Source organism: Entelurus aequoreus, linkage group LG07 (genome assembly GCF_033978785.1).
Source record: "Entelurus aequoreus isolate RoL-2023_Sb linkage group LG07, RoL_Eaeq_v1.1, whole genome shotgun sequence".
NCBI classification, from domain to species: Eukaryota; Metazoa; Chordata; class Actinopteri; order Syngnathiformes; family Syngnathidae; genus Entelurus; species Entelurus aequoreus.
This window is the reverse complement of record NC_084737.1, coordinates 18,905,730-18,926,362: the sequence shown is the minus strand read 5'-3', so window position 1 is coordinate 18,926,362 and position 20,633 is coordinate 18,905,730. Positions and strand designations below refer to the sequence as shown.

At 39.3% G+C, this 20,633-nt stretch overlaps 1 protein-coding gene across 1 annotated transcript in view; it reads left to right on the top strand.

The window, feature by feature from the left end:
- hspg2 (heparan sulfate proteoglycan 2) overlaps positions 1-20,633 on the top strand; it is a 337,691-nt gene that overhangs the window by 77,647 nt on the left and 239,411 nt on the right. Inside the window, exons 2-3 of the mRNA XM_062052774.1 lie at positions 1,933-2,062; positions 5,006-5,065. Coding sequence (XP_061908758.1) covers positions 1,933-2,062; positions 5,006-5,065 — 190 coding nt within the window. The remainder of the gene's footprint in view (positions 1-1,932; positions 2,063-5,005; positions 5,066-20,633) is intronic.

The window sequence follows — 20,633 nt, the reverse complement described above, 5'->3', positions numbered from 1 at the left end:
AATATCATTAATATATTGGCCGATATCAATAATTATTGAAATTTTTTATGACCTACGGAAAATAAGGAGCAAGAGAAAAATATATTTTATTTGAAATGTAATTTCCTGTGATTATAATCCCTCAGCTATCAAGGCAGAAAGGAAATGTCAACACAAACAATGTAAACAAAATATTAAAATCCCATTGAACACTTAACAATAAGCTCTTAAAATGAAGGAATATGTAAGAGATGCTTCATAAAGTGTAAGAAAATGCAAAGTGTTCAAATGTAAACATAGGGAAACCTGAGAAGAACTATTTCCTGCAGGTTTCGTGGCAGATAGTTACAGCTGTGCTCTAAAGGGTGAGCTAAGGTGGTGTGGTGTCAGCGCTCTTGCCTTGCATCATTTACAGACCACATTGGTCTGACTACGGTCCCTTTTCAAACATCCAAATAACTGACTGTTCCTCTTTTATCCACAAATTCTTAATTTGGACTTTCTCATCTCACTCTATGCAAAGAATCAAGCAAACTTGATAGTTGATACCAGGGTTTCCCACACATTCATTTATTTGTGGCGGCCCACCACGAAAGAATTACGTCCGCCACAAATAAAAAAAATAAAAATAAAAAAAATATTTTTATTTTTTTATTTTTTGTTGTTGTTGTTGTCCTCTCCAGCTTCTCAGGCAAATCATATAGTTGATGTAGATGCCCATATCGGCTGTTCAGATTTACTTTACAAAAGAGAAGTGTAGGATACTTCTCTTGTTGCCTTATTTGTATTTGACTTTATTAAATGTATTTATATTAGAAACACAACATGTGTATATAACAAAGGGTGCAAAGTCTGCAGGCAGTAGGAAACACATGGTTAAGTGTAGGGAGTAAAACGGATTTCAGTCTAAAGTTCAAGATTTTTGGAGCTCTTTGTTCAGTGGATCAGATGTTTGATGAAGCTCTGTGTCTATTTACCACCACTACTGTTTTCTGTTTATTTGTTACAGATTGTGGCAGGACACCTCTGCCTCTGTTTCACTTTATGTTGCTGGTAAATAATATGGTTGTAGTAGTAGGCTAAAGTTAAATTATTTAGTATGCACTAATTAAAGGGGCAGAGCTTTGAGACATTTTAGCTTTTATATTTTATAAGATATATTTTTTGTAAGAACCACAATTAATAAATATATTTCAGTGAATAACTTATTGTTCAAATCTGTATATAAATATGTACATAAAGTGTTGTAATTATATTGTAAAATGGATGGATGGATGGATGGATGGACGTTTAAAACAAAACTGTTATTATTAATTAGTAAGTATACATTTTTTGAGCCTTTTTAGAGAAAATCAAATCATTGTAGTGAATTATGCAAATTACTCGACAATGGCATGGTGACCACGCCCATAGCCACGCCCCCACCGCCACAGGTATCTTGGCAGTTTATGGGAAACACTGGATACTATCCCCTGATTGGCTGTCAGCGTGTCACTCCCACTGATCGGTGATCACTTCCTGTGTGTCTTTGTTCGTGCAACCAACCTTGCTTCATTCTTTCCAGGTTTTCCCCATTTTTTAAACGTTTAATCGAACACATTTTTTTATTGATATCAATTACCCGTTTAAGGCGTTTTATTGCCCACGCCTATTTACTAACAAACGTTCCATGTTTTCACTTGTTGTTCTGACATTCCAATCCCATATTTGGGTCATTCCTGCGCAGACTTGCACGTCATGAACTCCGAGACGGGGTCACGGACTTTTATTTGCACGTAAACTCTTGATGAGGCCGCCTAAGAGATAACGAGCGTTGCGAGTCAACAAAAGCCTGGTTTCCTGCCCCCCGCCTTTGTTTTCCCTGCGCCCTTCCGCGGCCCGTGCGTATCTGCGGGGTGTAACCCGGCTGCTCGGAGACTTTGACCCTAATAAATCTCTCCGTGTTTGCCCCAGGTGACGCGGGCCTCCAAGGTGTGGGGGGAGGTCCCTCCGCCAGACGACTCCGTGGAGCAGAAGGACGTCCCGGCGGCCCCGAGCCTACTGGGCGACGATGAGGACTTTGTCGCCGATGAGGCGTCAGGAGGTGGGCGGGGCCTAATCCAATCACTTGCACTTACATATGGAGGTCCAGAGATATGTTTTTTTCCAGGGCCGATACCGATGCCGATTATCAGTAGTCAAGAGGCCGATAAGTGATATTTGGAGGTGATGTTTATTTACAGTAAAAGTAATTTAAACGTGAATATTATATGTCAGTAAACATCAGGTTGTTTAACATTATTTTGGAGGAAAGATGGGACCATAATGTTTGATGTTGTGTTTAATTTATCATCAAAAAACATCCAACACCTTTATTACGTGTGTCTAAGACAAGGGTGTCCAAACTTTTTCCACTGAGGGCCGCACACGGAAAAATTAAAGCATGTGGTGGCCATTTTGATATTTTTCATTTTCAAACCATAACAAAATATATGCATTTTTTAATTTATTTTACCTTTAGGGGTCCAGGGGACCATAAAGGGTCTCAGTCATTAAAATGTTAAAAATAAGTCAGATTATTTTTTTTTTTTAAATTATTTAACGCTTACATTAAATCTCTATATCAACTTCAAGTTGATATAAAGTAATACAAATAAAAAAAAAAATGTTTTATGGCTTTTCTGTCAAAAACAACTTAGTTTTTTTTATAGTAAAACTGAAATATGCAGTATTTAGTAATTAGAGCCCTAAAAGATCAATAATGCAGGACACCATTGTTAATTATTTCATATTTTTGAGTAATCACAGTGAAAAGATAAATAAAAAATCACTAAATATATTCGGGATCCAAAAGGTGCCCCACTCATAAAGTGATACATTTTTATTAGGTTTTTCTTTTACTTTCAACACTTAAGTTACGAGATCAACTTCAGATATATCTGTCCATTTTATGCTGCAACTATTATTTTGTTTGTTTTACGCGCTTTTGTCAAAGAAAACTTTGATGTTTTTATATGGCTACTACACAATATATGCAATATTTACCACATAAAACATTTTAAAGTGAAATATTTGAAGTAATTGGAGCCCTGAAAATAATTCAGTATAACATGGATTTTTAGTCTTTTTTTTTTTTTTTTGAGCAATGGCAAAAAAAGAAAAATGAAGAAAGACAAAAGGAAAAAAAACAGCCTGCATGGCAGCTTTTGTGTCAACATTGCAACTTTTTCTCGTTAGATTTCACCTCATTCCACTTTTTTTAATGTTCTTTTTTATTTTTACAGTAGTATTTCCAGAATGTGTGGCGGGCCGGTAAACAATTAGCTGCGGGCCGCAAATGGCCCCCTGGTCTAAGAGGAGCATCAACATTTTATTTCAAAATATGGAACATCTCCTGGGAAAATTGGTCAAAATATGACATTTGTCTGCATCACAATAACTAATCTACTCTTATTTCATACACTTTTGAACACTTAATGGATTTAATACATTGTAAGGTTTCCTCCTGAAATAATATCAACATTTAATGAAAATAATTCTGGGCTCCTTCATGTAGATTATAGTTGAGATATTTTTTCAAGATGGCCGACATTTCTTCCTGGATGTTACAGAAAGTATGAGAATGTGAGAGCTGCTGCCTGCTCTTCTTGACTTACATAATAATCTCATATTTGTCAAGATATGTACTTTTTTATCTTTTCTGTGGTCTTTATTTGATTGAATGACGGAACATGAAACTCGTGGTGCGGCTTTAATAAACCCATGCTCCGAGTGTTGCATACAGAGGCTTGTCGAGCGACTCTATCGCTGCAGTAGCCAAAAAAAAACAGGCAAGAAGACACCAGGCAAGAAGGACAAAAACTGGATTTATACATTTTGACTGGTAAGCAGAAGAGACTTTTAAAAAATCGATACAGTCTGTCCATATATTAGCCGCACCAAACTATAAGTCGCAGATATATAGGTTGGGAAATGAGTTATTTACTCAGAAATATTTAGTAAATGTTTATTTACATGCCTTAATTGTTTCCAAACAATGTCTGTTACACGGCAGTAAAACGATTGATCAAACAAAACAGAAGTCATCGCCATGGGCCCACGAGCTGCGCAAGCTAGCTCTAATCAGCTGAACATACTCAATAACTCCACGGTTGACGTTTTGGTGTATTAACCGAGGAATTTGTGAACTTGAAACAATACAAAAATAATGTCGTTGTAAGTTAGCATGTTAGCTAATGCTAACAGGACCTGCTCGATTACATTACGATAACACGTACAACTATGCATGAAAAGACTCCGACAGACAGTTTAGTAAGTAAGAATTGTTTTAGTTATATTGTAAAACTTACAAACGTTGCTTGGAGTGACGAACGAAGAATCCTCACGAGTAGAAACGCTATGGACTGCTAAAAGATGGAACGGCACTTCTACTTCCGGTTGAAAGCACTAAACGGAAAGACACCGCAGCACCAAGAGTAAGCGAACTCGTCCAAAAAAATGGCGCCATAGCGCAAACAATAACACACCTTTTCAGTGTCTTTGCTTGGTTGATGTTTCTCAAAACTATTTGCATGAAGGCCGTTAGCGAATACAAACCCATTAATGAGCTCCCCTGTTTTAAAAGCCACAGAGTTCAAAGTGTAGGAAAAAAAAGTAGCGGTTTATAGTAATAATAATATTTAATAATGCGCCACACATTTTCAATGGGTGACAGGCCAGTCTAGTACCCGCACTCTTTTACTACGAAGCCAAGCTGTTGTAACACGTGGCTTGGCGTTGTCTCGCTGAAATAAGCAGGGGCGTCCATGATAACGTTGCTCGGATGGCAACATATGTTGCCCCAAAACCTCTACGTACAAAAATAATGTCGTTGTAAGTTACAGCTATGCATGAAAACACTCGGACAGACATCACACATGGGACGCTTTAGTAAGTACGAATTGTTTTAGTTATATTGTAAAACTTAAAACCATTGCTTGGAGTTATGAATGAAGAATCCGTAGGAGTAGAAACGCTATGGAGGTTTTAAAGGTTCTTCTGTCTACAGATCTGCCCAGCGGCGAGGATGATGGGAGCGCACCGTGGCCCCCAGTCTCTGAGACCACAAGTAAGAGACCGGAACATACAGATTGTGGTGTGCGTGTGTGTGTGTGTGTGCGTGTGTGTGTGTAACTTGTTTTGGCTGCCAGCGTGTTGACGTCTGCATGACGGCCTCACATCCTGCCTCAGGTCATAACATGGCGCTTCAGCTTTGTCTGGGAGACATAAACATCTGCTCCTTCATCTTGCCCAGCGACACAGGTGCCAGCACACTTAGGCAAAAAAGTACAGAGAGCCTTGGTGGCTTTTGATTGGCTGTTCTGCAGAGACTTGTGGGCGGAGCCTGACTGACACTTTACCTGCACTTGTCAATTATTTTGTCCGTCTTTTGTACAAACCCCGTTTCCATATGAGTTGGGAAATTGTGTTAGATGTAAATATAAACGGAATACAATGATTTGCAAATCCTTTTCAACCCATATTCAATTGAATGCACTACAAAGACAAGATAGTTGATGTTCAAACTCATAAACTTTATTTTTTTTTTGCAAATAATAATTAACTTAGAACTTCATGGCTGCAACACGTGCCAAAGTAGTTGGGAAAGGGCATGTTCACCACTGTGTTACATGGCCTTTCCTTTTAACAACACTCAGTAAACGTTTGGGAACTGAGGAGACACATTTTTGAAGCTTCTCAGGTGGAATTCTTTCCCATTCTTGCTTGATGTACAGCTTAAGTTGTTCAACAGTCCGGGGGTCTCCGTTGTGGTATTTTAGGCTTCATAATGCGCCACACATTTTCAATGGGAGACAGGTCTGGACTACAGGCAGGCCAGTCTAGTACCCGCACTCTTTTACTATGAAGCCACATTGATGTAACATGTGGCTTGGCATTGTCTTGCTGAAATAAGCAGGGGCGTCCATGGTAACGTTGCTTGGATGGCAACATATGTTGCTCCAAAACCTGTATGTACCTTTCAGCATTAATGGCGCCTTCACAGATGTGTAAGTTACCCATGTCTTGGGCACTAATACACCCCCATACCATCACAGATGCTGGCTTTTCAACTTTGCGCCAAAAACAATCCGGATGGTTCTTTTCCTCTTTGGTCCGTAAGACACGACGTCCACAGTTTCCAAAAACAATTTGAAATGTGGACTCGTCAGACCACAGAACACTTTTCCACTTTGTATCAGTCCATCTTAGATGAGCTCAGGCCCAGCGAAGCCGACGGCGTTTCTGGGTGTTGTTGATAAATGGTTTTCGCCTGGCAAAGGAGAGTTTTAACTTGCACTTACAGATGTAGCGACCAACTGTAGTTACTGACAGTGGGTTTCTGAAGTGTTCCTGAGCCCATGTGGTGATATCCTTTACACACTGATGTCGTTTGTTGATGCAGTACAGCCTGAGGGATCGAAGGTCACGGGCTCAGCTGCTTACGTGCAGTGATTTCTCCAGATTCTCTGAACCCTTTGATGATATTACGGACCGTAGATGGTGAAATCCCTAAATTCCTTGCAATAGTTGGTTGAGAAAGGTTTTTCTTAAACTGTTCAACAATTTGCTCCCGCATTTGTTGACAAAGTGGTGACCCTCGCCCCATCCTTGTTTGTGAATGACTGAGCATTTCATGGAATCTACTTTTATACCCAATCATGGCACCCACCTGTTCCCAGTTTGCCTGTTCACCTGTGGGATGTTCCAAATAAGTGTTTGATGAGCATTCCTCAACTTTATCAGTATTTATTGCCACCTTTCCTAACTTCTTTGTCACGTGTTGCTGGCATCAAATTCTACAGTTAATGATTATTTGCAAAACAAAAAAAGTTCATCAATTTGAACATCAAATATGTTGTCTTTGTAGCATATTCAACTGAATATGGGTTGAAAATGATTTGCAAATCATTGTATTCCGTTTATATTTACATCTAACACAATTTCCCTACTCATATGGAAACGGGGTTTGTATATACACATATTTATATACTCCATGTATGTATGTATATATATATATATATATATATGTATGTATACATGCATATATATACATATGTATATACACACATACATATATATATATATGTATGTATATTTGTAGATATATGTATATGAATATACATACATTTTTATACACGTATATCAACATAAAAAGGGGTTAATAGCTCAATCTTTTTTTACAACATTACAGCAAGCTTAGATGTCAACACTTAACACACACAAACACGTCTCGTTGGTGCACTCCAAAAAAACAACAAAAGGAAAACCATTAGACCGTCCGTCTGGGAATATTTGTGGCTTTGTTTCCGAGGTATAAACGAGCAGTGGCTTCACGTAGTCATGAACTCGCGGTGTGAGGCAAGTATCAAGTAATTATAGTTGCATACTACTTACTCATACAGAGTCTCCGAGGCAACAAACGTGTCCGCATCGTTCAACCTACTGCGTCGTGAGCTTAACTTCATGAATTGTTGCGACCACGAGGTGTCACCAAAAAACACAATTACCACTCCACTTCATCTTAAAGACAGCATAAGTCCATTCCAGACGGTTAATAATAAATATGTTAGTTTTTTTTTCATAACTACCATTGTTCTCTGTTTGGCTCATTTTACTTGATCAGACCTTTTTATAACATTCCACACTACTAAATAATACAAGTAGGTATGATCCCTGCTGATATCAGATCAATATCGTTATCGACCATTACTCAATGTTCTAATATCGGTGTCGTGAAAAAGTTGTACCGCCCTAGTTTTGGGTGATAAATGCAGGTAACCATGACAACTGGACACTTTTTTTTTTGTTATTTACTGATCTGCAGCTTCACCCCGGATGCGTACGTTTAGTGTACTGTGCGTCACAAGTCGTCTCCAGCCCCACAATAAACGAGGCAACCTCAAAGTGGTTTGTGTTTCTGAAGCAGACCACGATGGAGCCTTCTTGTGGAAAGATCTCATGCAGTCGTGACTTGGATGAGACAAACGGCGTGTAAAGATCCGAGCTCGGTGCCAAGGAGGAAATGATGTTTCCTGTGCTGAAGTGTCTCTGTCCTGCTGGAGGTCCTTCCCTCTCTGTGGCATCAGTGTTGCAGATATCACTGCCCTTCTCGCTCTCATTATTCCTCCTTTCTTGTTTTTTGATTGATTGAAACTTTTATTAGTAGATTGCACAGTACAGTACATATTCCGTACAATTGACCACTAAATGGTAACACCCGAATACGTTTTTCAACTTGTTTAAGTCGGGGTCCACGTTAATCAATTCATGGTAGCTTATGCTGTTACTGAGCTTATGACTCAGTAACTCCACGGTGACGTTAGGGTGAATTTACTGATGGATTTGTGTAACTGAAACTATACAAGAAGAATGCCATTGTAAGTTAATAATACAAACCCCGTTTCCATATGAGTTGGGAACCACATTTTTGAAGCTTCTCAGGTGGAATTCTTTGCCATTCTTGCTTGATGTACAGCTTAAGTTGTTCAACAGTCCGGGGGTCTCCGTTGTGGTATTTTAGGCTTCATAATGCGCCACACATTTTCAATGGGAGACAGGTCTGGACTACAGGCAGGCCAGTCTAGTACCGGCACTCTTTTACTATGAAGCCACGTTGATGTAACACGTGACTTGGCATTGTCTTGCTGAAATAAGCAGGGGCGTCCATGGTAATGTTGCTTGGATGGCAACATATGTTGCTCCAAAACCTGTATGTACCTTTCAGCATTAATGGCGCCTTCACAGGTGTGTAAGTTACCCATGTCTTGGGCACTAATACGCCCCCATACCATCACAGATGCTGGCTTTTCAACTTTGCGCCAAAAACAATCCGGATGGTTCTTTTCCTCTTTGGTCCGGAGGACACGACGTCCACAGTTTCCAAAAACAATTTGAAATGTGGACTCGTCAGACCACAGAACACTTTTCCACTTTGTATCAGTCCATCTTAGATGAGCTCAGGCCCAGCGAAGCCGACAGCGTTTCTGGGTGTTGTTGATAAATGGTTTTCGCCTGGCAAAGGAGTTTTAACTTGCACTTACAGATGTAGCGACCAACTGTAGTTACTGACAGTGGGTTTCTGAAGTGTTCCTGAGCCCATGTGGTGATATCCTTTACACACTGATGTCGTTTGTTGATGCAGTACAGCCTGAGGGATCGAAGGTCGTGGGCTTAGCTGCTTACGTGCAGTGATTTCTCCAGATTCTCTGAACCCTTTGATGATATTACGGACCGTAGATGGTGAAATCCCTAAATTCCTTGCAATAGCTGGTTGAGAAAGGTTTTTCTTAAACTGTTCAACAATTTGCTCACGCATTTGTTGACAAAGTGGTGACCCTCGCCCCATCCTTGTTTGTGAATGACTGAGCATTTCATGGAATCTACTTTTATACCCAATCATGGCACCCACCTGTTCCCAGTTTGCCTGTTCACCTGTGGGATGTTCCAAATAAGTGTTTAATGAGGATTCCTCAACTTTATCAGTATTTATTGCCACCTTTCCCAACTTCTTTGTCACGTGTTGCTGGCATCAAGTTCTAAAGTTAATGATTATTTGCAAAATAAAAAATGTTTATCAGTTTGAACATCAAATATGTTGTCTTTGTAGCATATTCAACTGAATATGGGTTGAAAATGATTTGCAAATCATTGTAGTCCGTTTATATTTACATCTAACACAATTTCCCAACTCATATGGAAACGGGGTTTGTAGATAACAAGGCCCACCTGGGCCATCTACGCACCTGTCGCTGTCTTAGAGGCCGGTTCTAACACGCCCCATTCCGCGGCAGCCACGCAGGCCACGCCCCCCTCCACACACACCTTTTCCGTGTCTTTGCTTGTTTGCATGAAGCCCGTTAGCGAATACAAACCCATTAATGAGCGCCTCTGTTTTAAAAGCCACAGTGTTCAAAGTGTAGGGAAAAAGTAGCGGCTTTTAGTCCGAAATATACCGTAGTTTGGTTGTAGTTGTAAAAAAAAGGTTTCAAAAAGGCGGATATACGTCAAAATGACAAATGTCGATCCGGATCCAAAAGTGAAGAGATTGAGTGGAGTTATAATCGGACATGAGTCACTCACTCAAATTCCGACTTGTTCCACCCTGGACAAGCAGAAGTGATCGTCCATCTGTAGTGGACACTTGCTGAAGAAAAGTTATTTTCAGCATCGTTTGTCCATTGTTGTCCACACTTGATGGACTTTCCAGAGATCTCCAGATGGAGCGCCGTGTCCTCCTCGCCTCGCATCTTGACCCCTGCACTGTGCTCCCCCAAGAGAGGAGACTAAACCCATGTTATCCTGTGTGAGATATTTGTGGCAAGTCCCACTGCAGCCGAGATGTTCGCTCCTTCATTGAGAAAGAAAGGCTACCAGTGAGTAACAGGGCGTGGGGATGCTCGGGTTACGCGCTTCCCAGCGATCTTTTCCACTATTGTCAACGTTGAAGGGGAACGGCACTTTTTTTTGGGAATGTTGCCCATCGTTCACAATCATTATGAAAGATGGATTTTTTTTTAATGCATTTTAAATATTAAATACGTTCGATTAAAAAGTCTGCTTACAATAGAGCCTTTGGGAGCCGCTCAATTCTGCCTCTAAAGCCCTTAAAAGGACATCTAAACACCTCCATTATATTAGATAGATAGTACTGTATTGATTACTTCAGGAGCGTTCCCTCAGGAAAATTAAAAACATTTGTTATGTAAATGAAAATGTATTATATACATGATGTAAGTATATATGTAATGTAGTAACATTCATAATAACATGTAATATTTACATATTTTCATCATGCTGTAAGTATATACAGGTATGTAGTATCTAGTAACATTCATAATAACATGTAATATTTACATATTTTCATCATACTGTAAGTATATATGTAATGTAGTAACATTCATAATAACATGCAATATTTACATATTTTCATCATGCTGTAAGTATATATGTAATGTAGTAACATTCATAATAACATGTAATATTTACATATTTTCATCATGCTGTAAGTATATATGTAGTATCTAGTAACATTCATAATAACATGTAATATTTACATATTTTCATCATACTGTAAGTATATATGTAATGTAGTAACATTCATAATAACATGTAATATTTACATATTTTCATCATACTGTAAGTATATATGTAATGTAGTAACATTCATAATAACATGTAATATTTATATATTTTCATCATGCTATAAGTATATATGTAATGTAGTAACATTCATAATATGTAATATTCACATATTTTCATCATGCTGTAAGTATATATGTAATGTAGTAACATTCATAATAACATGTAATATTTTCATATTTTCATCATGCTGTAAGTATACATATGTAGTATCTAGTAACTTTCATAATAACATGTAATATTTACATATGTTCATCATACTGTAAGTATATATATGTAATGTAGTAACATAATAATATGTAATATTTACATATTTTCATCATGCTATAAGTATATATGTAATGTAGTAACATTCATAATAACATGTAATATTTACATATTTTCATCATGCTGTAAGTATATATGTAATTTAGTAACATTCATAATATGTCATATTTACATATTTACATCATACTGTAAGTATATATGTCATGACATGTAGTAACATTCATAACATGTCATATTTACATATTTTCATCATACTGTAAGTATATACTGTATGTAATGTAGTAACATTCAAAATAACATGTAATATTTATATATTTTCAACAACACCCAGAAACGCCGCCGGTTTTCGCTGGGCCCGAGCTCATCTAAGATGGACTGATGCAAAGTGGAAAAGTGTTCTGTGGTCCGACGAGTCCACATTTAAAAAATTTTTTGGAAACTGTGGACGTCGTATCCTCCGTACCAAAGACGAAAAGAACCATCTGGATTGTTATAGGCGCAAAGTTGAAAAGCCAGCATCTGTGATGGTATGGGGGTGTATTAGTGCCCAAGACATGGGTAACTTACACATCTGTGAAGGCGCCATTAATGCTGAAAGGTACATACAGGTTTTGGAGCAACATATGTTGCCATCCAAGCAACATCTTTTTCATGGACGCCCCTGCTTATTTCAGCAACACAATGCCAAGCCACGTGTTACAACAGCGTGGCTTCACAGTAAAAGAGTGCGGGTACTAGACTGGCCTGCCTGTAGTCCAGACCTGTCTCCCATTGAAAATGTGTGGCACAATATGAAGCCTAAAATACCACAACGGAGACCCCCGGACTGTTGAACAACTTAAGCTGTACATCAAGCAAGAATGGGAAAGAATTCCACCTGAAAAACTTAAACATTGGTCTCCTCAGTTCCCAAACGTTTACTGAGTGTTGTTAAAAGGAAAGGCCATGTAACACAGTGGTAAAAATGCACCTGTGACAACTTTTTTGCAATGTGTTGCTGCCATTAAATTCTAAGTTAATGATTATTTGCACAAAAAAAAAGGAGTTTCTCAGTTGGAACATTAAATATATTGTCTTTGCAGTCTATTTAATTGAATATAAGTTAAAAAGGATTTGCAAATCATTGTATTCTGTTTTTATTTACCATTTACACAACGTGCCAACTTCACTGCTTTTGGGTTTTGTACTAAGACTGTGTACAATTGACAACAAGTTTAATGAGGTTAATGCTTCTATACCGGCTGTCACCAGGGAGACACTCTTTTCCCCTCTACATTTAAAGCATCATATGGTCCAACTTGTGGCTTTTCGACATTTTGTTGGCATGCAGCACACAAATATTTGTACCACCTTTTTTGGGCTACGTAAATCTCGACATTACTCTTAGCACGCCGAAGGTCTGATCTGGAATGATCCGGGTGCAAGACAATGCATAATGCGAGAAGTCTTCTGGGAGAACGCTCCAGACTTTAGCAGCGTAAAAGTGAAACGCGGCCTCACAATGTTTGGTTCCCGACTCTGGACACCGGCAGGAGACTCCTTGAGGTTCTCAGAGGCCGAGAGGGTTCTAACATGTCAGGCGCTCGACTTGGAAAAGACTTGTGCACAAGCTGAGCTTTTCTAAAGTCTATTCTCTGAGCGACAGGAAGCCAGTGCGGTAACCGGACTGATATCCTGGTTCTAGTCAGGACTCGAGCAGCAGCTTTTTAGATGTACGTTTGATTTAGAGAGCCCAGTGAGCAGTAGTCTAGACAAAGACATGGATTAGGCATTCTAAGTCTGATTCAGACATTATTCCTCTGATTTTGAAAATGTTTTTTGGTGCTAGAAAGCTGCTGATGTTATTGGTTTAGACTTAGACAAACTTTATTGATCCACAAGGGAAATTGTTCCTGCTCTTTTACCCGTTTCTAGTGCACGGGTGTTCAAACTAGGGCAAAGTGCCTCCAACTTAATTTGACGGTATAATTCAGGTTAATGACCATAAAATGCACTTTGAAGTGTACACAGCACAGCATTGCATATATGACCCAATCCAAACAACCTTTCCCACTCATGGCGCAAAAAATAAGTATTAAGTAAGTATTAAAAAAGTCAACGCACACGGTCACACATAACACATAATGACTCAACTTTGTCGATGTTATAAAAAAAGGTCCATGCGCCATAAAAAATAATAAAAAAATAAAAAATGACACCAATTTAAATCCATTACAATGCATGATGGGAAAAATGCAAAAACACTCTATACACTTGTCCATGTTTGGCGCATTCTAGCTGCTTGATATTTCTATTTGATGACAAAACTTTAAGGAGGTCGTCACGGAAGTAAACAAGGTAGGAGTCAAACTTTCACTTACTCTTAATTTTCAATTATATTCATTATATATCCATTACATTAATATAATATGTACACACACACACACACACACACACACATAAATATATACATGTCAGTGTTTCCCATAAACTGCCAAGATACCTGTGGCGGTGGGGGCGTGGCTATGAGCGTGGTCATGGGCGTGGCTATGGGCGTGGTCACCATGATATCATCGAGTAATTTGCATAATTTACTACAATGATATGATTTTCTCTTAAAAGGCTCAAAAATGAATAATAACAGTTTTGTTTTAAACGTCCATCCATCCATCCATCCATTTTACAATATAATTACAACACTCTATGTACATATTTATATATATAGATTTGAACAATAAGTTATTCACTGAAATATATTTATTAATTGTGGTTCTTACAAAAAATATATCTTATAAAATATAAAAGCTAAAATGTCTCCTAAAGCTCTGCCCCTTTAATTAGTGCATACTAAATAATATAACTTTAGCCTACTACTACAACCATATTATTTACCAGCAACATAAAGTGAAACAGAGGCAGATGTATCCTGCCACAGTCAGTAACAAATAAACAGAAAACAGTAGTGGTCAAATACAAATAAGGCAACAAGAGAAGTATCCTACACTTCTCTTTTGTAAAGTAAATCTGAACAGCCTATATGGGCATCTACATCAACTATATGATTTGCCTGAGAAGCTGGACAGGACACATTTTTTTTATAAATAAATAAATACAATTGTTTTTATTTATTTTATTTTTATTTGTTATTTGTGGCGGACGTAATTCTTTTGTGGCGGGCCGCCACAAATAAATGAATGTGTGGGAAACACTGCATGTATACATAAATGTGTACATATATATATATATATATATATATATATATATATATATATATATATATATATATATATATATATATATATATATATGTATATGTATATATGTGTGTTTAGGCTATATGTGTGTATATTAGGGTTGTCCCAAAACCAATATTTTGGTACCGGTACCAAAGTGTATTTCGATACTTTTCTAAATAAAGGAGACCACAAAAAGATTGCATTATTGGCTTTATTTTAACAAAAAATCTTAGGGTACATTAAACATATGTTTATTATTGCAAGTTTGTCCTTAAATAAAATAGTGAACATACTAGACAACTTGTCTTTTAGTAGTAAGTAAACAAACAAAGGCTCCTAATTTAGTCTGCTGACATATGTAGTAACATATTGTGTCATTTATCATTCTATTATGTTGTCAACATTATGAAGGACAAGCTGTAAAAAATTATTATTAATCCACTTGTCCATTTCCTGTTAATATCTGGTTACTTCCTGTTTTAACATGTTCTATCTGCACTTCTGTTAAAATTTAATAATCACTTATTATTCTGTTGTTTGGATTCTTTACATTAGTTTTGGATGATACCACAAATTTAAGTATCAATCCGATACCAAGGAGTTATAGGATCATACATTGGTCATATTCAAAGTCCTCATGTGTCCAGGGACATATTTCCTTAGTTTATAAACATAATGTACATTTTTTAAAAAAGTAAAAGATTTTGTGATGATAAAAAATATCAATGTAATCATAGTAGTGGCTCTTGTACTTGGTATCTTTACAGTGGATTTCAGGTGTAGATCCACCCATGGTATTTGTTTACATTCAGGAGCGCTATCTTTTTGTTAGCGGTGACGCCGGTGAGCTATTGTATCCTACGGTGTGTAGTGAAGCATGTTTAGCTATTCCTCGTCCTCCAGTGATAATGATACTTGTCATTTAGAAGTAGCTAAAACACTGCCGACTAGCTAGCCATGTCTTAAAGCACCTCTTCCTGAGGGTGTTTCAGTGTTATAACTTCACCTTTATCGTCAGTTTTTAGGCCAAAACTCCCTTTTCTGTCTACACACTGTGTATACTTGTAAGTACTCCGTGTGTGTGCGCTGCCTAACATGCTCCTCTGCTCGTAAAACCAGCAATGTCATGACGTAACGACGCGGCGTCTTGCCCGTTAAAATTTTTTTTTAAAAATTAATGGGGAACCGCTACTTTTTAAACAGAATATAGTGTTCTTGGTGTAGCAGGTGAGGCATCAGTGCTTGCACAGAAGGACGAGTGCTGGCAGCTGTGGTTATTTTAGAGCTCTGTGTTTGTTTGGTCCGCTGCAGGCCCTCAAGGGGCTCATGAGAGCAAAAAACAAACGAGAGGAAAAAAATTAACGAGCGTACAGGAGAGACTTTAGATCCCTAATCCGATAATGTAGTTTTCTTTGAGGGAACAGAACGCAGCATGTGTTTGCTGTTAAAAGATGGCGCTCGTTACCCCAACATTCGTCTGTCAGTTTGACTTTGCAACGTTTAGGTTTAAAGTCCGCAAACAAAACATTGTGTTGCCTCGGAAACAATTATTTCGTTGTTGCTGTTTCGAAAGACTTTCCCCCTCTGGCAGTGTACAGAGATAGCGTTTGATTGTTTATCTTTACAATCGTCACCTTTTTGTAATCTTTGGAGCTTGGAGGAGAGGACAACACGTATTGGCTCATTTGTGAGAACAATACACATCCTGTGAAGTAGATGAGGCAATTCCTGAAGGAATTGCATGTGATAGTTCCAATGCTGAGGTTGAACTGAAATGCTGACAGAATGTAGTATGAATGTGAGAACAGTTTGAATGTTGAAGGGTTTGAATTTCCAGGAAAGGGTTTGGAACTTGGGAAAGTGTTAGTTTGAATGTCCAGGATGAGTGGAATGTGTTGATGTTGGAATGGTGTGAATGGGTTGGAAAATGTGGGAGTTGTGCAACTTGGAAAAATGGCCCATTCATTTCAATGGGAACTTCCTGGAAATTTGGGAATTTGGGGAAAAGCAGGATTTTTTTTGGAAATGTTGAGGTAGTAACAGGTTTTTAATTGAAAAATGGTATTCTGGAATTTCGGGAAAACCGGGAATTTTTGAAGTTCTTAAACCAACTTGTTTTTTGTCCTGACTAAGAGGAATGTTTTGACAGTGGAACGGTTTAAATGGGTTGAAAAATGTGAAAGGAGTTGTCGAACGAAAAAAGGGATGGAAATAAGGTTAGAAAAAAAACGGAATTCCTGGAAATTTGTTGAACGTGGAAAAATGGTTTGAATTTCCAAGATGCGTGGAATGTGTTGAACGTGGAATGGTTTGAATGGGTTGAAAAATGTGGGAATTGTGGAAGTTTGAAAAATGGATAAATCATTTTGAATGGGGAAAATGTCCCTAAAAACTGGGAATTTGAGGAAATCCAGGATTGTTTTCAATTATTGAAGGAGAGCACATAATTTCCGAACAGGCTGAAAATTTTGAAGTTCGAACGGTTTGAATTGGATAAAAAAATGTGGGACTTGTGGAACTTTGAGAAATGTCCCATGGGGATTTCGGGAAAAGCCAAAAAAAATTAATGTTCTTAATGAATTGGTGGTAGGTGTTGGAATTTTTCAAATTGGTCGAGAAATGTTGAAGTAGTAAAAATTTTTATTGAGAAATTATATTACGGAATTTCGGGAAAACCGGGAATTTTTCCAGTTCAAAAAACAATTTTGTTTTTTGTCCTTGTTAAGAGGAATAATTTGACGGTGGAACGGTTGAAGTTGGTTGAAAAATGTGTCAGAAGTAGTAGATGAAAAAGGGTTTAAAAAAAACGGGAATTCTGGGAATTCCTGGATTTTTTTTTAACTTGGAAAAATTATAGTTTGAATGTCCACGATGAGTGGAACGTGCTGAAGGTGGAATGGTTTGAATCGGTTGAAAAATGTGGAGATGGTGGAAGTTTGAAAAACGGCTAATTGTTCGTGTTTATCGTCCACGTTGTCTGTAGTTTTTGAAGTTTGGAGAGCTTATTTGGACAAAGCCTCCTGGTGATCAGTGGTTTCCTGGCTTAGGAGTGTGGAGTGTTCATACCAGGAACATAATATCACTCTTGGGATCATGCCTCCAAGCGACAGCCTTGAAATAGAACCTTTCTGGTATGCGGTCGGTGTCTGTCCGACATTTGCAACCATGCATTTCGGGAGTTTCCTCAGAATTCAAAGATAGGATTTTGGTGGTCAAGGCCACTGGACCCTGACCCCTCCTGTACTCTCTAAAACTCCTCTCTCAGGGAGTCTCAAGACTGATGAAGTCACTGGTGAATCTGAACAAGGAAAACTGAACTTCTTGTGAAGATCTTACATGATGCCAGAAATAGCCTGAATGTGTGAGTTATGCTCTTGTTTGCGTCACGTCTCTTTGAAAATAGATCCCGGAGGTTGAAGTAGGACTCAGGACAATAAACCTAATAGGACTGAAAGAAAAAGAAAGTAATATGAAAGCGGTAAGAAGCCATGACCTCCTCTCACTGGTCTCGGTGGCCATCCTGACCAGGATCAGAGCCTCAGACTTGAAAGCAGCAGATACTCCTCCAGGTTTAATTAGTCTGGGTGAGCATTAGAGACTTGCAGAGGACTGTGGGAGGTTTTCTGTCAAATGTTTCCTGACAGGATTCAAACCCTTAATTATTTCTCCTGAACAAAATAATTTCCACGTCTTAATCCAGTAAATTTCTTGGGCTGCGAGGCACCTGAAGACTTCACCAGGAACCAGATCCAACACCCACATGTTCCTGAATGTCAGATGTTGATGCAGTGACGTAACAGAGCCACGTCTGTCTCAAGTGTTTGATTGAAAAACAGCTGGATCCACCACAAGCGCTTGATTGTTCAGAAGCCCTTCAAGGGGTGGATTCATCCAAGATCTGGACTGAACTTGGAGAGTAAATCTTTGCACAAGGGTTGCTTTCATGGAGCTGACATTCCATGCCCTGAGCTATAGCTCCATCCAGGGCGCTTGGAAAATGAGTCACCATAAATCAGAGCTGACAGTGCAAGTAGGGATTAACTGTCGGTAAAGTAATGATTGTACTTCAGTTGTTTCCATATCGTGAGGCAAAACAGGAAGCAGCTCCTCCTGACAACGGTTGGGAGGATATCCTTTGTGGGACTAAAGGATGCCCTCGGACTCTTTCATCCTTGACGCCATCAGACTTCCTCATTTGTCTCCAGAAGGGTCAACGCTCCCGACATCCTGTGACCTAAGCCCAACATGTGGATCGTAACCTGGTGGATACTCTCGCAAAGTCACTTGACTTGAAAGGATTCAGTCAGGACTTGCATTCTTTAGGTCCACCACTTGGACAAACCATTGTCCTTAGAAGGGTCAACGCTCCCTACATCCTGTGACCTAAGCCCAACATGTGGATCGTAACCTGGTGGATACTCTCGCAAAGTCACCTGACTTGAAAGGATTCAGTCAGGACTTGCATTCTTTAGGTCCACCACTTGGACAGACCTTTGTCCTTAGAAGGGTCAACGCTCCCTACATCCTGTGACCTAAGCCCAACATGCGGATCGTAACCTGGTGGATACTCTCGCAAAGTCACCTGACTTGAAAGGCTTCAGTCAGGACTTGCATTCTTTAGGTCCACCACTTGGACAGACCTTTGTCCTTAGAAGGGTCAACGCTCCCTACATCCTGTGACCTAAGCCCAACATGTGGATCGTAACCTGGTGGATACTCTCGCAAAGTCACCTGACTTGAAAGGATTCAGTCAGGACTTGCATTCTTTAGGTCCACCACTTGGACAGACCTTTGTCCTTAGAAGGGTCAACGCTCCCTACATCCTGTGACCTAAGCCCAACATGTGGATCGTAACTTGGTGGATACTCTCGCAAAGTCACCTGACTTGAAAGGATTCAGTCAGGACTTGCATTCTTTAGGTCCACCACTTGAACAAACCATTGTCCTTAGAAGGGTCAACGCTCCCAACATCCTGTGACCTAAGCCCAACATGTGGATCGTAACCTGGTGGATACTCTCGCAAAGTCACCTGACTTGAAAGGATTCAGTCAGGACTTGGATTCTTTAGGTCCACCACTTGGACAGACCTTTGTCCTTAGAAGGGTCAACGCTCCCTACATCCTGTGACCTAAGCTCAACATGTGGATCGTAACCTGGTGGATACTCTCGCAAAGTCACCTGACTTGAAAGGATTCAGTCAGGACTTGCATTCTTTAGGTCCACCACTTGGACAGACCTTTGTCCTCAGAAGGGTCAACGCTCCCTACATCCTGTGACCTAAGCCCAACATGTGGATCGTAACCTGGTGGATACTCTCGCAAAGTCACCTGACTTGAAAGGATTCAGTCAGGACTTGCATTCATTAGGTCCACCACTTGGACAAACCATTGTCCTTAGAAGGGTCAACGCTCCCTACATCCTGTGACCTAAGCCCAACATGTGGATCGTAACCTGGTGGATACTCTCGCAAAGTCACCTGACTTGAAAGGATTCAGTCAGGACTTGCATTCTTTAGGTCCACCACTTGGACAAACCATTGTCCTTAGAAGGGTCAACGCTCCCTACATCCTGTGACCTAAGCCCAACATGTGGATCGTAACCTGGTGGATACTCTCGCAAAGTCACCTGACTTGAAAGGATTCAGTCAGGACTTGCATTCTTTAGGTCCACCACTTGGACAAACCATTGTCCTTAGAAGGGTCAATGCTCCCAACATCCTGTGACCTAAGCTCAACATGTGGATCGTAACCTGGTGGATACTCTCGCAATGCCACTCGCCTTCCAAGGATTCGGTCAGGACTTGCATTCTTTAGGTCCGCCTTTTGGACAGACCTTTGTCCTTAGAAGGGTCAACGCTCCCTACATCCTGTGACCTAAGCCCAACATGTGGATCGTAACCTGGTGGATACTCTCGCAAAGTCACCTGACTTGAAAGGATTCAGTCAGGACTTGGATTCTTTAGGTCCACCACTTGGACAGACCTTTGTCCTTAGAAGGGTCAACGCTCCCTACATC